General features: G+C 44.7%; 1 protein-coding gene across 1 annotated transcript in view; it reads right to left on the bottom strand.

Annotated features, from left to right (window-relative positions):
• The window catches only part of PLAA (phospholipase A2 activating protein), an 801,260-nt gene that overhangs the window by 656,808 nt on the left and 124,571 nt on the right, over positions 1-19,881 (bottom strand). Inside the window, exons 3-5 of the mRNA XM_069630922.1 lie at positions 13,469-13,569; positions 13,257-13,377; positions 998-1,165 (exon numbers count right to left, since the gene is read on the bottom strand). Coding sequence (XP_069487023.1) covers positions 998-1,165; positions 13,257-13,377; positions 13,469-13,569 — 390 coding nt within the window. The remainder of the gene's footprint in view (positions 1-997; positions 1,166-13,256; positions 13,378-13,468; positions 13,570-19,881) is intronic.

The following is a 19,881-nucleotide window of genomic DNA, read 5'->3' as shown; positions in this document are numbered from 1 at the left end:
ACCATAAGTACATGGTCATGAATAGAAAAATGTACAACTATAATAGCTTCCAACAGAGTTTACGCTTCTTGAGCGGATAATTAAGCAAGTCTTGTACTAAAACATCAAATGAGCGTTTTTTGCTGAAACTAAAGTGATTCCTTTAATCACACAAGTTTTGCACATTGTGTATTTTTTTTTTTTTTTAATGGTAGCTCACTATTAGGTTTTAATGCACAAGATGACCTTTTATTGTATTTATGTAAGAGTTCTGTCGGCAACAATGTCCCTTCATTGCACCAACGATATTCAAACATAGGAAAGTATACCAAAGTAAGATCATAGAGGTACATTATTTAAATGCGGATGTGTAAAGTCATGAAAGTAAGGGCACAATACTGTTTTTACCCATCTTCTCTGATGCAACAAGTGTTAATTACTTACAAGAAGCAGAATTCCTTTTGGACACATCAAAACAACCTTTACATAAAGGCCTCAATGCTGTTTATTCCTGCAAAGCGAAACAAGCCTAATGTGGGTTGCTTTTGTGGGCAGCTCACCAGTACAATGTCCCCGAATTAAAACGAAACACAACATAACCAATACTTTTAAACCAGCCTTCCTTGCCTCCTCTGTTGGCAACCGTCAATCAAGACCTATGAGTGATTAGCAAGGAGAGTACTTGCCAACGGCAAAGGATGACTCAAGCTTACAGGCAGGATTGTAGAATGGTTGCATGTAGCAATCACATGGACCTTTCCTATTCACAAAAAAATCTTTTTATTGAACTGTAAAACGTTGCTTGCATATATTATTTGTGCACAGGTATGTATTTCTCTACTTTTTTGAGGAAACAAAAACATGTAAAAGACGAACAATCCTAGCTTTTGCTGCCATGCAATTAACATTTACTGAAGACCAGAAAACATGTAAACCTCTTTCTAATGCAATGTGCTCCGGAAAATAATGTGTCCATGCTATGTTACATTTCTATATAAAACCGATTTTACAGCCGTACCTTGTGATGATGGGAAGATTGCAATGCTGTAAATGTAATTGGTGTGCCCATAAGAGATCTGAAGACACTCGCCAGAAATCAGCCACCTTCGCACACTGGCATCATTGGAGCAGGAAAGGAATTCAGTTTCACTTATAGTCGCTAGTCCTCGCACACAATCCTCATGGCCTTCATATAGAAACAAAGATGCATTGTTAGACAGTTCTGTGGAGAAATCGTATTTATTCCAGAATCATCCAACACGACCAATGACCACTACAATGATATCTGTATTGACCAAGTAACATTTCGGCGTTTTTAAATTGACGAGTAGTCCTTACTAAATGCTACAAAATGTGTATGCAGATCAGACGTCTGCCACTAAAACGTTAACGCAAGGCAGTTCAAACAAAGCCATAATGTAGGAGGTGATAAAGGAATGAAGGCGATGGAGGAAAAAGCCTTAGATACCGGGTCATTATATTTCTACCAGTTCATTGTAGAAGCAGATCAGTTCAGGTAACTAAATCCAGGAACCAAATCTACTGTTAGCATGGCAAAAATACCAAGTCATGTTTTGAACGGGACATTAGATTATTTCAGGACGAGGTTTACACAGGTGTTCTTTTGCAGTTTGGGGTGACCTTTGAATTCTATTAAATTGTGGGTGTCCTAAATGGACAGACATCTTTCCATACGATATTGAAACCAAGAAGTTTCAGTGTAGCATCTGGGGACACACCTACAAAGAGAATTGCTCTGATGTAAACTATAGTAGTTCTTTTGGAATTTATGATGTTTGACATCTGTATTTGTTACAGGCTACATGAACAATTCTAACTTTTTTGTACATTTAATGTCGCTTTTTAGGAAAAAACGATTTGTTCCTGCGGTTAATGTACATTTTTCCTGTTTTAGGAGCATTCTTTGTAGTAGAGCACTTGTTTAGCCAGAACTGCATTTCTTTTTTCTTATTGCTACTTTATTGTGTACAGTCGTCTTTGGTGAGACATGCACTTGGGTATGTGCCAGTTACTTTTTTAGCTTGTGCTCTGGTTGGATTATCAGTATCCTAGCATCCAAACTCCCTCAATATTGTTCTCCTTTTGTACAAATGTTGGCAAACAAAGGATGCGAGATGGGCAACGTTGACAAACTGCTGCTCCTAGACACCAACGTCTACTAAATATCAAAGGTTATGTTGATGTGAAGAATTCGACCATCTGCATTGGGCTCCCTGGGCTTTTTTTGAAATTTTTAAATAAATGAAATGATGGTAGACCTACCTCAGGAAAATGTGTGGGGCTAATCCACACACATTTTCATATGTTCATACCACAACAAAAGCATAGACCAGTGTACTTGGACATGGACACAGCCTACATGCACAGTCCATCCCGTCATTTAGTTGGAATGTGACAGCTGTGGAGGGCACAATGTCATTCTAGGAAGGGCAAGTCCAGCCCAACTATCCCCCCACCTCCCTACCCCACCATGGTCAGCCTGATTTACTGACAAAGGCTCCATGAAACCACCTAGCTCTTTGTTAGGCCCTGCAGCTGGTGGCAGTGATTAACATACCAACATAGGGTACTTCAAACAGGGCCCCAGGGGGCATGGCTGCAGAATATAAAGGAGACGGGAAACACCACAAACCTTTCATATGCAGCTGTGTCAACCTGAAGCCAGCTGCCGCCTCTCAGTATTAAAGAGAGTGAACTGACATGTACGAGTCTAATGTTGGTTGCAGTAGTCAACCCCCGCTATGGGGACCCCATTCATAAGATACCAAAATGTAGTTTGCATAAGTCAGTCTGGTCTCTCAGCATCTCCAAGGGAGACCTGCCGCTTTAATTAGGAACCAAAGGGAGATCCATTAACCAGAGAGACTCTTCGATCACAGCACACAGGATGAAGGTGGGACCTAGTAGCACAATGAGCGAGTCCAGAGCCCTTTGTGTTGAGGAGGATTCCGCCATATTGGTTCTGGGACACTCCTTGTTCCTGTAGGACCCCCCGCCCCCTTTACATTTTCTTGTTGCAAAGCACTCTGGTTATGACCTCACACATATAGAAAATTGTTGATAGGGGCCCCAGGATTGGTTTGCCAAGGTAAGCTTTTGGTCTAGCGTGGAACACTGCTGCAGTGGAATCCAGGGCTCCCGACATTGTTTGCGTCTAAAGATTATTGAACCTTAATAAGGGATTCTCGGGTTGAGGCCTGAATTTCCTCTTTACCTCCGTTTTTTTGGCTTAGCCTACACCAATTACTGTGGTCCACTTGGCTTTAAAAGAGAGCTGGAGCCTCTCTTTAAGCAGATCACCTGAAGACTTTACAAGATGCAAGAAATAACTTCTCCACCTTGGACCCTAGCTAGAGCTACAGTCTTGCTTACATCTTCTGCCAGTGAAGGAAGGCCAGGATATCCAAAGAGGAAAGCAAGATTTCCTCCCTTAAACTTCTCCCAGAACAGAGGGAGAAACAGAACTCTGAGGACCCTCTGGCCGCTCCAGAACATGTACCCAGCCAGCACACAGCGTGGCCCACCAGGCTCTGCAGCAAGCGTCCTGGATAGCAAGTGTCAGAAGGCCTGCAACACACTCCACAACTGTTGTCCGTCTGCCTTAAAGGACACAGCTCATTAAAGAAGCTGGGAGAAGTGCCTCGACTAGCATCTACCGACGTCCACCTTCAAGGACATTTTCGAGCCAGTCGAGTTCCTCGATCAGCAGCAGACAGCAATGCTCACCGTTGTCAAGCTGCTGTCGCTTAAAGACATCCTAGATGTCTCGACCAGTGCTTCCGAACGAGACGATTCCTGGCCCCGAGCCACCATGTAGTTCAGCCCACAGCCGTTCATCTAGCTTCGCTCGCTGAGCTGTCTTGCCGCCTGATAATCACAGCAGACTCCGATCTCGAACTGTCACAGAAGCATGCAAAGCACCCTGAAGCTGACTCGACTCAGTCAAGCACCAGGAACACCTACAGCAAAAGGTTAATTGTGGTTCTGTCTGCCTGGTCCTTCCCAGAAGGCACCTAGAGGCATTTTAAGACCTCCCCACCCCCTTTGTGCTGAAGCCAAGAAACCTTAAACTGTTGTGGTTATTAACCATACCAACTACCCTCCTTGTCAGCATCCAGAGTGCATCCCTTTTCCTTCTTAGAAACCATCCGTCCACTGCATACCTTTAGAGGGTGGGTTGTAATTAGGTAGTGTTGTTAGACTGTCTGTTGTGATAATAAAGTAGATATTTTTATACAACCTTGCCTGGACACTCCTTTCATCATTGGGTAAGAATTGTATTTTCGCTGTGTTACAACTAACCAACGATCCTCGACCTTTAGAGGAGATAAGCCTGGTTTCCATACACGTTACCAAAATTGGACAGGGAGTTCATTGTATGCATGTTTAATCCAAACTATTAGAGGTTCAGAGCAGATGGATGGTTTAGAAACCGATATTAACCCCTGGATCGCTGGTACCCTGGAATTTGATTCACCACATTGGACGTAAATTAGCGATGCAAACTCTGCAGGGGGAATACTCCATGTCATTTCTGCATATTTCACATCACAGGTGCCCTTCTCTACACTCCCACAGCATAATATTTGCAATTGTCAAATGTACTTTGATTTAGATGAACACAGACAGTTCTGTCTCACTGCGCTGAACAGTGCAATAGTGACAGGTGTTCCAATTAATTCAAAGAAGGAGGGATTTCTCATGAGTCCAATGAGTTTAATAACGAAGTAGCCTGACACGTGTTTCGAGTCATCACAGACTCTTCATCTGAGGCTGAAAGTTTCAAGAGCTATCAACTATTGTACGTGAATGTTCACGTGTAGCGTGCTCAACCAGAAGTTCCAACATTTTATTGGAGCTTGTGGTGAGATTGGTTTCCCAATCGGACAAAAGATCTGTGTCTAACGGATCCTCAAAATCCAGAAGAATGAGAATTCTTAAACCTCGAGGTATCTTGTTCTCCTGTAGATAGTGTTTCGGTGTCGTCCTTTCCCAAAATGTATTAATTTCTGAGAACTGTCTGTGTTCATTTAGGTTCTTAACTGTGGGTGGCATCTGGCAGTGCTCCCACACCCCTCAGCTACCTGCAGCTTTAGTGCTTTGATTTAGCACTCAGACCTCTGCTTCTACACAAAATGCTCTATGCATAAACAATGTGGCGTGTCATAAGAAGGAGTCGGACACATTAAGGACAGGTTACGTCTCAGTAATGAAATATGTAAAAAGTCCTACCCATCTAAAATCACCTAAGGTGTGGTCTGTCCAAAAATTAAGTGTCCTCTGACCCAAACCCTAACTCTACCTGACCCTAATACTATAACATGAATAACTCCTAAAGGGGCCAAAGGAATATCCATCTTCTCTTGCCTTCCTTCCAGCAGCTTTCTCTTCCAATCAGTACCTTATATTCTGGGGTCACTGATTCTAAACAGACACATTTGAGTATATGTGCTTCCTTCAACTCTCTTCCCTAATTGTCTCTTGGAGACTTCCCTCATGAGCTCCTGTAGCTCTTCCCATATATTTGTGGGTCTTGTAGTGTCTTTAATGGCAAACGTATGATAACGTTTCTTGGAATACTTACTCACCCCCACTCTCCTCCCCCTTTCCAGTGTCTTTCACCTTATAGCGTTTATATGTTTGATGGTTAATCGTCCATGGCTTTTGTATGACTTTGTGCCAACTATGGTTTCCCCTCTCCTGGGCACTTGGTAATGGAGTTTCCCTTTTCTGATTCTGGTCGCTTAACAGTCTCTTTTCATAACACTTGTCATACTGGTTGTGATGGGCTCTCTCCTTAAGGCTTTGTACTTGGGCGCTTCCCTCTTCCTCCCAGGGATTTGCTTCCACTTTTTAGGAGTTCCCATACAGCGTTATTCCTCACGCATTCTATGGACTTTATATAACTCCAATGCTGCTTATTTAATGTTCAGCTTTGATATGCGCGATTAGGCAAAGTTTCTTTCTTTCTCATATGTTGCCCCTGCAGCCTCCCTCTTTTCAGTTCTCCCTGGTGTCTCTTCTGACGCAGGGGATCCTCGCGGGCCTCTGGCGCAGTCAGGACCCCCCCCCCCCCTCCCACCACCACAATTCCTCTTCTCTGTATATAGTCTCGTTGGGGTTTTGTTCTTGGCTCAGCAGCAGCAGAATGCCATCCGACGCGAGCAGCAGGAAGCTGTGAGCACTTCCTCCTCAGGCGGTCCCTGCATCGTTAGCTGTACCCTTCGTCCACCATGTTGCAGCTGTGATCACACCACCACCTGGTGCGGGACTTTGTATACCCTTCGGGCAACGGTTATCCCGTTGCAGGATTAGTCGACTCTCCGGCATATCAATCTGGCGTTTGCCTGTCCAAACAGTGCAGGCTCCGCAACTTTGCTTCGCTTCTCTCCAAAGCATAATGATGTCAGGGGGATTTCCCCCGCTTCCATGCGCTCTCTCCCCAAGACCTACCCGTCCCAGTAATGTACCCGTATCGTTTTAAAAAGACATTTCCTTTTTCTTTGTATGGCTAGTTTGTTCCCACTTTACTGGAAGCCAAATAGAAGGATGACAAATCAGTCTACATAACTGGCAGTTCCATATAGGCAGCTATGGTATTGGATGCAGGGGTTTCCTCATCGGAATGGGAGTCCTTGGCCCCCAAGTTGGAAGTCATTCCCATTGAGGTCCCAGTAGCTCATAACCCTAGGGGTAGGTCTTGCAGAGCAGGCTCGCCTCCCGAGCCTCAAAGTGGGTGGCTCCCTCTTGGGGTGAAGGGAAGAAAACCTGCGATTCGTCACAACACACAAAACGCTTTGTTGAGTAGACATGCCACATGAAAACTTAAGAGTGGCTCAAGCGGGAGAGAGAAGGGGAAGGTCACCAACTGATTAGCATGCAGGTCAACATGTATGAGTGGAAGTGGAATCTTTGATAGACGTCAGCATTCATATTTATGTGTCATGGAACGGAAAAATGGCAGTGCTTGAAAGAAATTGATGTGGCCTTTTGGCATCTTTGGCCAGCGACAAGGATCAGGCAGTCAGAACTTCCAGGTGGGAAAGGGACATTCAGTGTACTCAGCTGTGTGAGTCAACAAAGGGAGGGCGGGGGGTTAGCGAGCAGTTTCTCTCTAGAAGACCAGGGGGCCTGGAAACTGGCAATAGAACAGACAAGTTGAGTATTTTTCTATAGGTGACTACACATTATCGCTGCAACATTTGTATCCATTAGACTACATTTTACGTCAATAACGAGATGGTACAGACAAGAAGACCAACAAACCAAAAAGAGCCCTCAACTGTAGACAGTTGCTCTAGGGATTGACAGACTATTTACAATACCCTTGCCTCCTCTTGAACGGCAACCCACAGAATACAGCAGAGTCCCATGAAAAATTCGATCCAGTTGTCACATAGCCACTGATATAGCAGTCTTTCCTTATGGCTTGGCAATGTGCACTGCATGATTTAAAATGCGTCAACCTAGTCATCTTTGCTTATTATGGGATGTCAATTACTGTACGCTCGCATTGCATCCCTCCTTTTATTCACATGTTTATACAGACTACTGTATTCTGAAGGACGTTCATCCACCACATCGCTACCAAGTCATACTAATGGCAGTAGACGCTATATAAATATCAAATAACATAACATCTTGTGTCAACTTAACAGGAACGCGACACAGCCCAGAGGAACCAGGGCTACAGGGGCAAGACTTCTCAATGTTTAATGTGTTGCCTGGCATAGAAGGTCCAATTCTGGAGGTAAAGCACAGTAAGAGAATATGTTCCATGCCCTGGGAACCCACTGGGGTAAATGCTTATTTTTGTGTGCATGTTAGTTTGCAGAGTATAATGTGTAGGAGATGCTAGCTTGCTTGTCTGGTGTTTGTTAGGGAGATTTTATATGTATGCCAAATCCCCTCAACCTGAGAGACCCCCAGCACTTTTTGCTGGACTCTGACCTTTTTCTTGTTCCCCTGACTGAGAGGGAGCCTCCCCCAAACCCCCACATTCAGACCATGGGAACCTGGTTCATTATGTTTTTACTTTATTTTATGGGGTCTTTCTCCATACTTTTTAAATGCATCTGTTTTTCACTTTTTCAGCACACAGCAACCTTTGTGCAGGGTTGCTGGGAGCCCTTTGGGCTCTCCTTTCTACATTCCTTTATTTTCCATATCTACTGTCCTCATTTTTAGAGGGATATGTTTAATCCTTCTTAGCTTTTCCTTTTGTGAGATCAGCACACACCACCATATTATCCCCTTTCTCTCAGCTCCTGTAACATTTCTGTTACAGTGACTAGCAAACATTTATGGCTGGTGGCAAAAGACTTCTTTACCGACTTTTGTGCAATTTTTACTCACAGGCTGTCTCCACAGTTGCAGTTATGCATGGAAGGGTCACCATTGACCCACAATGGTGGCTTCTTTCTTTGTGTGCTTTTCCTTTCTTGATCCTTCTGCCATCCTGGGTGGGGGAGGTCCTAGTTTGACTTTTGTCTTCGGCAGGAATCCATTTCTAAAGCCCACCAAGGCTCCAGCGCGTCTGCGAGGACAGAAACAGGGGAGGATCCCGAAACCCTGCTGCTCTTTGTCTTTTGGTGTGCCCGAGAGAAATTAGTTCCCACTGCCGGGTTGGCTGCCCCGATTGGACAGCCACCTGCCCCTTTCTGTAAACTGCAGGGAGAGTTTACAGAGGATGAGTGTGGGTTCCTGATGAAAGGCGAGGAAACTGAGGCAGAAGGCAATTCGATCACTGGAACAGAATCCCTGAAGAAGACGACCAGAGACGCTTGCAGCACCTTCCAGCAACCACAGAGATACTAAATCTGTCCTGAACCCATTTTCTAAAGCCACAGAGTAGCTCCGAAAAGGACAAATCCTTCCCTTTGGCACGTGGCACCAATCAGCCATAAAACAGGAAACATTACTTACTCCAAGGACCATAACCAGTGAGGAAGACATCCTCACATGCGTCAACATTTAGTCCAGCTACGGGCAAAATAAGAGCAACCCTCAAGTAATTATGTCCATCAATTCAACTTATCCTGCTGGATTAACCCATACCAAGGTTGGCTTTGAAAAGAGGGAAAATCCTCAAAGAATATCCAACATGCACGTATTGGCAAAAAAGAAACCACAAGTGCACTATGGGCACTGAGAGAAATCACAGGACTCCATCTATGCGGAAATTGTACATCGTGGCGTTTAACCAGGAAAACAAAATCATTTGAGATAGAGGGCAAATAATGGACTCAGATATTTCTCAAAATGCAAGACCAATAAATTGATATATGTGATCGAATGCGGTTTACGATATGTGGGGCAGACTAAACGTCAAGTCAACAAAAGAATTGGAGAGCACCACTCAAGAATCAGGTGCGAGGTACAGACAGCACCATTGGTCGCACATCATACTGAGTTACAACAGAGATTTGATGATCTAGTACGGTGGGCGATTGACATAGTACGACTAAATACCAACATAAAAAAATGCACTTGAATACAAAGAGGCATGGTAGATCTATAGATTACAGACTAACATTAATGGCCTCAATGACGCGATACCATCTTACTTTGACAGATAAACACCAGCCTCACACCAACCAATCAATGAGACAGCCAGTTGTCAGATAATGGCCGGTGACATCTCAATGAACGGATAGCACACCCCTCTGGTGCCATCTATATTGGTCATATATTACATCCCGGTTCCCTGCTGTGCGAGACAAGCAAAATGCTTACAACACAACAGATCCTGGTACAATTACACTCTAGCCCTAAACCTACACATAACGTGACCATACGTTACCATGTCTCTACACTGGTTAAGACACTACACTTTGTGTCGAGAGCTACCTACAATTAGACCCAGCTTGTGCATTACACCGCTCCTTTACTTTCATCTTTACATTAAGGCCTCCCTAGGCGGATGGTACACCACAGTAACAGGTCTTCCCCTAGGTACCCGGAACCGAGCCTCAAGCGAGATTTCCCTTTGCGCATGCACGCGCACACACCAAACAAATCCCCATGGAAACCATAATGCTCTGCCGCTTTAATGGCAGACCAATGCTCACGCAAGTTTGCCCAACGCGCATACTCAACAAATGAAGATCCACATGGAAACCACCACGTCTCTCTGTCCCGACACACCACCCAGCAGGCAGTCACACCGATATTCCTAGAGGTACTTGCGAATCCACCTCTCCCCTCCCCCGACCCCCTGTTTACCATACTGCCACACGGCGACACACGAGCCGCAGGGAGACATTTCACAGTTTTCATACTGTACGGTCACCAGTGAAGTAAGATGTCCTCTTTCTCTTTAGATTAATGCTCGAAAGAACACATCACAGATGTGTTTGGGAGGGGCATATGAGGAGGTATTCCGTTTTGGAAGGGTTAAGTTGAGGAAATGGGTGGCCATCCAGTTGGTGATGGTGGAGAGATAGCGTTTGATTATGTCTCGAGTTGTAATATTTGTGTCTCATCTGCGTCTTGGGTCAAACAGGTGTCGTGTTTGCTAAGCTTCCGTCGAAGGGTTTTAACGTATAGGTTCAAGAGGAGTGGAGACAGGGAGGAGCCTTGCGGATGCCGTACTTGATCAGGTGGTGTCAGATTGAAAAGAAGGCATGGAGACAAAGGGTGTCCTCTCAGTAAGGAATGAGGTGAACCAGTTGAGGACAGTGCCCCGAGAGTTTCATCCTGTGGAACAGTATGTTAACCAGAATGGTGTGGTGAATTGTATGAAAGGCTGCAGAGAGGTCAAGGAGTATGACTAGTGTTGTGTCCTTTGTCAGTGATGTTGTGAAGGTCATTGAGGGTGTGAAGTCTAGAGACCTCAACGCTGTGTCCAGGTCGAAATCCAGACTGGAAGGGGTTGAGCAAGTGGTTTGTGGTGATTTGTTGTTGCAGTTGGGTAGTTACAAAGCGTTCCACGATTCTAGCGAGGTATGGCAGGATAGTGGGCGATCATTTTCAGGGACTGTGCGGTCCAGAGGTGTTTTTTTAAAAAAATATTTTTTTAGGATGGGTGAGAAGTGTCCAGTTTTGGGAGCAAGAGGAGATAGTACCATGCAAGAGACAGAAGTTGATGATATTGTGCCAGTGGGGAGCTAGGGTGGTGTTGCAATTGGATGCAGTTTGAGGTGGGCATGCATCATCCAGGAAGTGTGCAGGTTTTGTTTCAGTAGTAAGGTTGATGATGGTGTCTTGGTCTATGGCATGGAAGGGGTCCCATGTATTGGATTGTTTGGGAATTGGTGTGGGAGGGCTTGTCCGATGTGTATTTTGGAGTTGAAGTAGTCCATGACAGTTGTATACTGAAGTGGACAGGGGGTGGAAGGTGTGGGTGGTGGTTATAGAGGAATTTGGCCATGGTAAATAGTTTCTGTGCAGATTGGAGTTCTTGGAGGTAATGGTAGGCTCTGCGTGTGGCTGTTTTCTATTTGTTGCAGCAGCGTCTGAGTGGTGTTCTGGTGGCAGGGCATGGGTATTTTGGACCGACTCTTCCTAGGCATCTGGCTTGCTGCTTGACAGAGGAGGGAGCTGTTGAACCATGGTTTATGGTGGTGGCTTTGGGGTTTTTGTGATTTGTGGGGGAGCAATTTTGTGGAGAGCCTGTGTGAGGAAGGTGTTTTAATTGTTGAGGAGAATGGAGGGATGTGCGTGTGGGGAGGAGATGCTGGTATGAGTGGTGCTAAGGTGGGGTGTTTGGTTTGTTTGTTTTATTTATAATGCGCACCAGACCCAGGGGCAACAGGGCGCAGGATATAAAGGATACGTTCAGCTTAGTTATAATAGATACAGATACAGTGTAAGTAACGTAAGCGGCTAAATATAAAGTGATCACGTTACAGCACAGAGAAAGTGTCCAATGTGGACTAACACATAGTAAGCAAATCAATATACAGTGGAATATACAATGAAGAGGAATATATACAGTTAAGTGAGTGGTTATCAGGATATTTACTTGTCATTTTCTTTCAGCCAATCAGTCATGTTCTGTCTAAATTTGGTGAATGATTGGTATTCTCTAAGGGCGGGAGGCAGGGAGTTCCACAGTTGAGCTGCCTTGACTGGGAAGCTATGTACACCAATAGTGGAGAGTTTGAAGCGCGGTACTAGGAGGCAAGTGAGGTATGGCAGTGCTCGGTTAAGGCATTTGTAGGTAAGGGAGGCAATTTTAAGTCAGATTTTGTCAAAGGTAGATAACTATTTGTAGTTTTTCTGGCTGGGGGCCAGTAGGATGCGTGTCAGGTGGGAAGGGTGGGGGGGGGGGGGTACTCTTGTGCAGTAGAGCGAACATGTAGTAAGTAGAGTGAGCATGAAGTGAATAGCAAAGTGGTCTGACCACGACACCCAGATTTGATTTTCCACAGAGACATGATTTTTGCTTGAAATCAAAATGCCCCAGGTATTGCCAGCTCTGTGAGGTCATAGTGGGAGAGTGGAGGAAGGATACCCTTTAATATGGGATTGCTGTCTGGATGGCTCCTACCAGGGTTGAAGTTGCCAACGTGAGATTAATGCCAGGGGAGCAGTGGTTAGTTGTGAAGTCAGTCCAATTGGAGTGGAAGTTGGGATTGTGTGTTGGAGGCGCAGGGGGTTAATTGACGTGGAAAAAGGTGGCAATGTGGGTGTGAGGGAGAAGAGCAAGTGAGAGAGTGCTTCAAAGGATATGAATGGGGTTGCCGAGTACCATTACATAGTCACTGTCCCCACCTTGTCTGTGTGGGCTCTCTGTGGTGCGTGAGATAGTGTGGGGAAGCAGGTCAAGGATAATAGGTGTGTGGTGGGATTTGGGCCATGTTTCTTTAAGAAAGATTATATGTGGGGAATGTTTGCTAATTAGCTCATTGATTTCATGTGTGTGAGTAGGTGCAGAGTGGCAGTTGAGAAGAATGCAGATTCTTGCATTTCGTTTTTTTAGTGAGTGTTGTGGTTTAAGGTAATGTATGAGGCATGTTTTGGGTCACCCAGTGCTGTTAAAAGGGATGAATGGGTGTGTGAACAAAAACAAAAGAAATTAGCAAATCAGGGTATCCATTTCTTTAAGAGCAGTTCTGCAACACTGATAATTTACAATGTTCTCAACTGCATAACAAACATTTCCTTCTCCTTGCAAGAAGATTGCATGCAAGTGATCCACCATAGCCATCAACAGGCTTCTTGATATTACAAAGCAAGGCTTTCCATTCACTGCTTCAAATAAGATGCAACATTTTGCACCCTGGAATCCAGGAAAATGGAGGAATGCTCACCAGTGAAGGTTCTCTCACATCGGCCTGCCTTCCAAAGTTTTATTGTTCGGTCTGCAGATCCAGTTAGCATAAGGCCTTGATCCGGTAAGATCTTAACTGCCCACACAGCAGCACTGTGCCCCTGCATGGGAAAAATTAAGTAGTTAGATGGACACCATAATACCACCTGTGAGGGGGCACACACTGATCATCTCTGGAACAGGTACTCCTACCTGCAAGGTCATCATGCACTTATCATTCAGCCACACCTTTGCGGTAGTGTCCCAGGATCCACTCAGGAGAGTGCCGAATTTCCCAGATGAAAGGCTGCAAACTGAAAAGCAGGCACACATGGAACTTGTAAAAATGTTAACAAGCCAGCATTAATACAATTAAGCCAAGACCAAAGCAATTACAAGTGATGTGCATTTGAAAAACACTGGACTTCCTCATTTTTCAAAGTTACAGCCTGCTGAATTTAGCATGTAATGAAGGGATGAGAGTGAGTCCCGTTACGGTTCATGATACGTGACCGACTTTTGCAAAAACTGAAGAGTGATAAAGGGCTTTAATGAATGGCACCCACTAGCCAACACAAAAAGGCAAGTCATGCCTGGACCGATAGGCCCCATCTGTTCGAAGAACCAAAGGGCAAGGGATAAATGTGGGATTCTGAATGCTTTACACATGATTTAATTGGAGAGAAAGTATTGAGTTGAATGTTATATGGGTTGGTTCATTCTTAAATGGAAACCTTGACAAAGGATACTGTAATATGATCTAAGGAGTGATTATGTATATATTGCAGGAATTAAGAAAAATGTATCCCCTTAAAGTGGTCACTTTGGCTCCTGCTTTTTTTCGTCTCTACGAAACTTTTCAAAACAGGAAACATAAACAAGTACTGTAGGAAGATTTAAAGTAATTTTGATAACGAATTGTACACAAGTTTAATCATACTCCCATTATCATATTTTAACTTTGGGTTGGTGCAGAATAATATCAAAATTGTATTTTGTGGAAAATCAGTTAAAGCTACTGAGAACATCATGTATGCAGTTTAGTACAATTAATTACCTATTTGGATGTTAAAGGCAAGAGGAAAGGTAGTTCTTGTGAAGAGACATTATACAGAATGTGTGCGAGGACTGTTGGATGGTCACATCTCCTAAAAGACTGGAGGGAAGAGTTGGCAAGGATGGGTTACCGTTTCCATCAAAAGGACCAGCTTTTTGGCCCTTTTTAAATACAAGACATGTAATGTTTTACGTCTAGTACAGTTCATTATATCTTTTAAGTGTAGTCGTTTACAAAAGGCGATGAAATGTACTTACTGCAAAAAAAGGCTTAGCTCATCTTCAGATTTACAGCCTCTTCCCACGATACTCATCATAGAGCTCATTCTCTTCCCCCAGAAAACAAACAATAACTATCTCTAATGAATGTCAAACAGTCATCGAGCACCTTGTAGAAATCAGTCACAAGAATTAGGATTAAACCCTTGAAGTTCAATTTTTCCATGGCACCTTGAAACAAAAGGAGAGAATACTGATACAGTGATAACCTTTGGGGAGAACGTGGGCAAAGTAATTCTAGTCAAAATATAAAGATATGGGTTCTAAAGATAGATCTGATGCATGTAAGAAATATGCACATTACCAAATGTCAAAGCAAATTCTTCTTCCATAGATGGGCATAGGGCACTGCAAGTAATTAGATACCTTTTTCAAAGATTTAAAAGGGGCATGGTTTTGTCAAATTAAAAACATTTTTAAAAAATGGTTCGTTTAAAAACCCACATCAAAAAACGATCAGGATTTTATGACAAAAAAGGACTGCGATTTTGAGACCAAGTTTGGCCCGCTGCCTGGATATATTTATATATTTTATTTTTTATATTTATAAAGCACACAAAGCAGCCCCCGGGCATCGTGGCGCTGTTACAAGGAAGGTTTACTTAATTACATGGTAGGTCTTCGGTCTGGCTGTAGGTCACCTTAGCTTCGTTTTTGATTTTGGATGTTGATATCCCTTCAGGCAGTCTTCTTTGTCCACTTGATCCTCCTCATTGGCTGTGACTGAGGCAGTCTCTGGGTCATTTTACTGCTGCTTTCCCGTTTTACTACCTGTGGTGTTCGCCTTGCTGTGGGAAGATGCATTCGCCAAGAAGAGTATTATGATACCTATATCCCACTTTTCCTGATAGTTTAGGCCGAACTGGGTCGCTGCCATCATTGTCTATGTTGTGGGACCATTTTGCCCAGGATGGCTGCCCCTCTCTGCCCATCGAACCATCAAATGCTCGGGTAGGTTAATGTCTTCTAGGAGCCATCTTTGCTGTTGCCTTCACTTCTGGCTGATGGGTCTCAGTCCTGAAGAGACCAATTATTATTCTTTAGGCCATCAGAGTCGTCATTGGTCCGGGATTCAAGTCCCTGGGTGACCACACCTGTAAGAGATGTGCTGTATGGGGCAGATCGCTCAGCATACATGTCAATATCCCTTTTGAATGTCGAGACAACAGTGTATGGCAAAGTTCTGGCCTGTAGGCTGACCGGGGTTCTCCCCAAATTGATCGACCAGGACCAAAAACGGTTTATAGTGGGGCAAAGCGTGCATGATCATTTCCGCAGAGGGTTGGATGGCATTAGCATGGATTGGGCACATATGCAAGGAGTCCTACGACACTGCAATTTTGGCCCAAACTTTGTTCGCCTTCTGATGGCCAACTATAAGCCCCCCCCCCCAACCCAGACGAGAGTAAACGTCAATGGTCAGCTCTCCCAATTCATCCTAGCAGAAAGAGGTACGAGGCGTGGCTGGCCGCTCTCACCACTCATCCTCGCCCTGGCGATGGAGCCATTGGCCCAACACATCCGGAGCAACCCGTTGATCCCTCGGGTGACTGCTAGGGGACATGCACAAATTTGCACTCTATGCCGACGATTTGTTGTGCTTCCTCTCAGTCCCACTTAGGTCCCTGCCATAACTAACAAAGGCCTGAGATGAATTCTGTGAATTGTCTGGCTTTAGGGTCAATGTAAACAAATGTCACAAACCCGTGAAACCCTGCACATGCACTGAGGGGGCTCTGGCCATCGCTGGGCGTCAGATAGGTTGCCGTGCCTGGGAGTCTCAGACACCGCGGAGTTCGACTCGCTGGTGGGAGCTAATCTGCCAGATTTGATAAAGGACGCCCAGGACCAACCCGTGGCTGGGCCGGATACTGGCTGTAAAGATGATCCTGCTCCTGAAGCTCTTTTAGGCGTTTGAGGGGCTACCTCTGAAGGTGCGGGCAAGGGACCTTGAGGAGTCCCAGGAGCACATAGCTGAATTTATCTGGGGGGTCGGCGTCAGAGGAAGGTTTTATTTAAAGCTCCATTTGCAGGGGGCTCAGTGTCCAGTCCGTGAGAAATTACTTTCTGGAGATGCAAGTCTCGCGCTGGAAGGATATTGAAACAGCAGGTTTGTCAGCCCCACTGCATGAGCTCCCTTTCTGATTGATAGCAGCCAGAGGGCAGGGGGTGAACTTGGCCACGACTGTTACGCCAGTGCACTATGATACAGTGCGTTAGCTCCTGGGGATCACAAGGGGACTGGGCCTTCTCACAACTCTTATGTGTAACCAAGACTTCTCTCCGGGGGTTGGCAGGGTGGCTTTCGCAGACTAGGAGAGGGACTTCCCACTGAAACTCCGGGATCTATTCCACGAGGGGGAAACTCTGACCTTTGCTGATTGTAAGGCCAAATTGAACTTGCAGAAAACCAAATGATTCCGCTATATCCAGCTTAGGCACTGGATCACCAACCCGAGAATCAAGAGGGCAGCTAGCCGCGTCCCCAAAGGGATTGAATTTACGGCCTTGGAAGGAAGGAGCTCTGGGAAGGTTTCACATTTATATAGGAATCTGCAGAACCCAGAGGGTGGGAGTAAGCACCCTTATATGACTAAATGGGAGCAAGACTTAGGGTGGGAAATTCCAGATGATTCATGGGATCTGTGTGATCCGACTGCGGCTTCTTTTACTGCAACGGAGAAGTTTGCATGGGAAAAGCACGAACACATAATGTATGTACATTTCCCATGCGAACATTATATTATAAACACTACAAAACTCACACCCCCACCCACAACACACCCACGCACGCACACCCACCATACTTACCTTGCACCAGTTCCCTTTCACTTTTGTGAACAGGACCGGCGCTGCAGGGTCCTTTTCTTGTAGCGGGGGACACAGCCGCAACCCCCATTTTTTTTTTTCGGGTGTGCTGCCGGGGTGTCCCCCACAACACCCACCCACCATATTGTATAGTATGGTGAGCGGGGGGACACCGCTGCAGCCCCGGCAGTGTTTTTTTTCTTTAAATGCATGCCACCAAAGGTTCGAACTTTTGGTGTTCGAACCTTTGGTGTCTCATTTACAACCTTTTTGTATAGGTCGAACATTTTTTTTGGGTAATTTCTACCGATACCGATTAATGGGCGAGGATCTTGCAGCGAACACATTCTAGTTCCAGGTGAATGCAGACAAAAGAGGGAGCAATACAACTCTGCTATAGGTGTTACCCCACGCTGGCGAGGCTCCATCACATATCCCTGCAGCAGTCAGAACTGATGTTGACATGGGTGTGGAGAGGGGAGTAGTATGCTGCACATGTGGTGGTCCTGCACAGTTATAGCTGTATACTGGAAGGAGGTCTTAGCACAAATTAAGACTATAACCAGGGCTCAACTTCCCTTTGACCCCCTGGTGGTCTTACATCGTTGGGTAAGAATTAGCGCAGTCCAACTGGTGTGGGACAACACAAGACTTTTTAGGTAACCCACCATTTAATATAGGCCTGTACTACACAGGTTGGTAGTGTGACTGAGCAGCCAGGCTTATCTCAAGAGGGGTAACGTGAGCTGTAGAGGTGTACAATAAAACCGGTAAATACAAGGATCCAATGAAACACTATATAATAAATTATTTATACACAAGGACATTTAAAGCTTTCTTTAAAAAGCAGTAATTATCTGTAACATTAATCCAAGGTAGGATTCAATTCAAACAGTGAACAATAAAGCAGGTAAGTAATTCATTCTTATGTTACAAATGTTCAAGCACCCGGAGGGGACATCATTTGAGGTCAGTATAGCATTTATATAGTATCAACTTTGCAATATTGATTTATCAAGGAAGGACAGGTTAGGGTTAGATCAGAACATACTAAAAGGTTATAAGAACAGTTAGATTCTCCCAACAGGATGCATGCAGTCCGTTATCACAGCATTAAAGTGTTTAAAATTTAGGACCTTTAGGGGAACAAGCACTGCCAAAGCCAATAGGTTCAAAAGGAGTCCTTTAGTGAGCCAGGGCATACAAAGTCAAGGGGCAAAGTCAAAGTTCTGATGCTCTTCTTAGAAAAATGTTCTTAAATAGTCCGTGTTCAAATGAGAAAATCACAGCAACTCAAGAGGAGTCGCCTTTAGAGAGCAAAATCTGTAGGGTCCTCTGGATGCCCACGAAGATCTGTCTGGAATCGGACTTCGGAAGACAATGCACACCCAGGTGGTCGAGGTACCCCAGGTATTGGGCTTCTGCAGCCTTATAAAGTCGCAGCAAGTCGGGGGTTGCGCCAAAATAGAGTTCGTCTCGAGGCTAGTTGGTCCCACCAGCCTAAGGGAGGAAGTTGTCCTTTGCGGGGCTTCCCCGTCGATTCGAAAACAGGGTCAGCACAGCTGCAGGGCTTCACTGGCCACTTGGTGCTGCTGGCATCTTCTGCTTCAGATGATGTCCTCCAGTGGTCGGATCTGCTCTTAGTCCCAAAAAACCTCACTTTTTATGCAACTTCCCATTTATTCACAGCCATAGGCTGTCCATCACACAGCAGGGTGGCTGTCCTCCAGCCGGCCAATTGGAACTGATTTTACTGAGGCACACCTAGAGACAAAGGACAGGGATGTTTCGGGACCCTCCCTCACTTCCTGCCCTTGCAGACAAACTGGAGCATGGGCTGACTTCAGGGCTGAAGCCCAACAAAGGCAAATACACAAAGGACTCAAACCTGACGCAAACACAGTAAAAGCCCAGAAGAAACTAACAAGAAATGGCAAAAAAATGAACCATTTTAAGAAAATGGTCACCCTTGGGTGCAGCACTGGAGCGGAGGTATCCGCCTGCAGATACATGTCACTAGGTAGTAAAAAAGAAACCACTGCCACAGCCATTCAAGTGAGTTAGGGTAACAAAATGTTACATGAGGAATGGGTTAAGGGAATTACTATGTAATCCCCCAGCACTCCAGATAGGGTGGTGTGTGCTGTTAAGTAAGAAAGGGGTAATCTTACTATTCTTGGGAACAGTAGTTCACCTGAAGAAAATGTAGTTAAACATTAAGGGAAGTCCAAGGGACTTCTCAGTGGCACTACAAAGAAGGTGCTGTGTGACACAATGCAAAAGCATATGCCTATGTAGTTTACCAGACTCCATAAAACAGTTTTATTTTTTATTGTTGCATTCACGGTTTACACAAAAAAAAACATAAATAAGAAAATTAAGGCATCACCCATAAAAAAAAATATTAAAACAGTAAATGAAGAATAAAAAGGAGAATACGAATAATTCCAGATTCTGAATATCAAAGCATACCACAACATGAA

Source organism: Ambystoma mexicanum, chromosome 6q (genome assembly GCF_040938575.1).
Source record: "Ambystoma mexicanum isolate Mex_15411 chromosome 6q, UKY_AmexF1_1, whole genome shotgun sequence".
Taxonomy (NCBI): Eukaryota; Metazoa; Chordata; class Amphibia; order Caudata; family Ambystomatidae; genus Ambystoma; species Ambystoma mexicanum.
The sequence above is the reverse complement of the archived record's forward strand: the minus strand, read 5'-3'. Positions and strand labels throughout refer to the sequence as shown.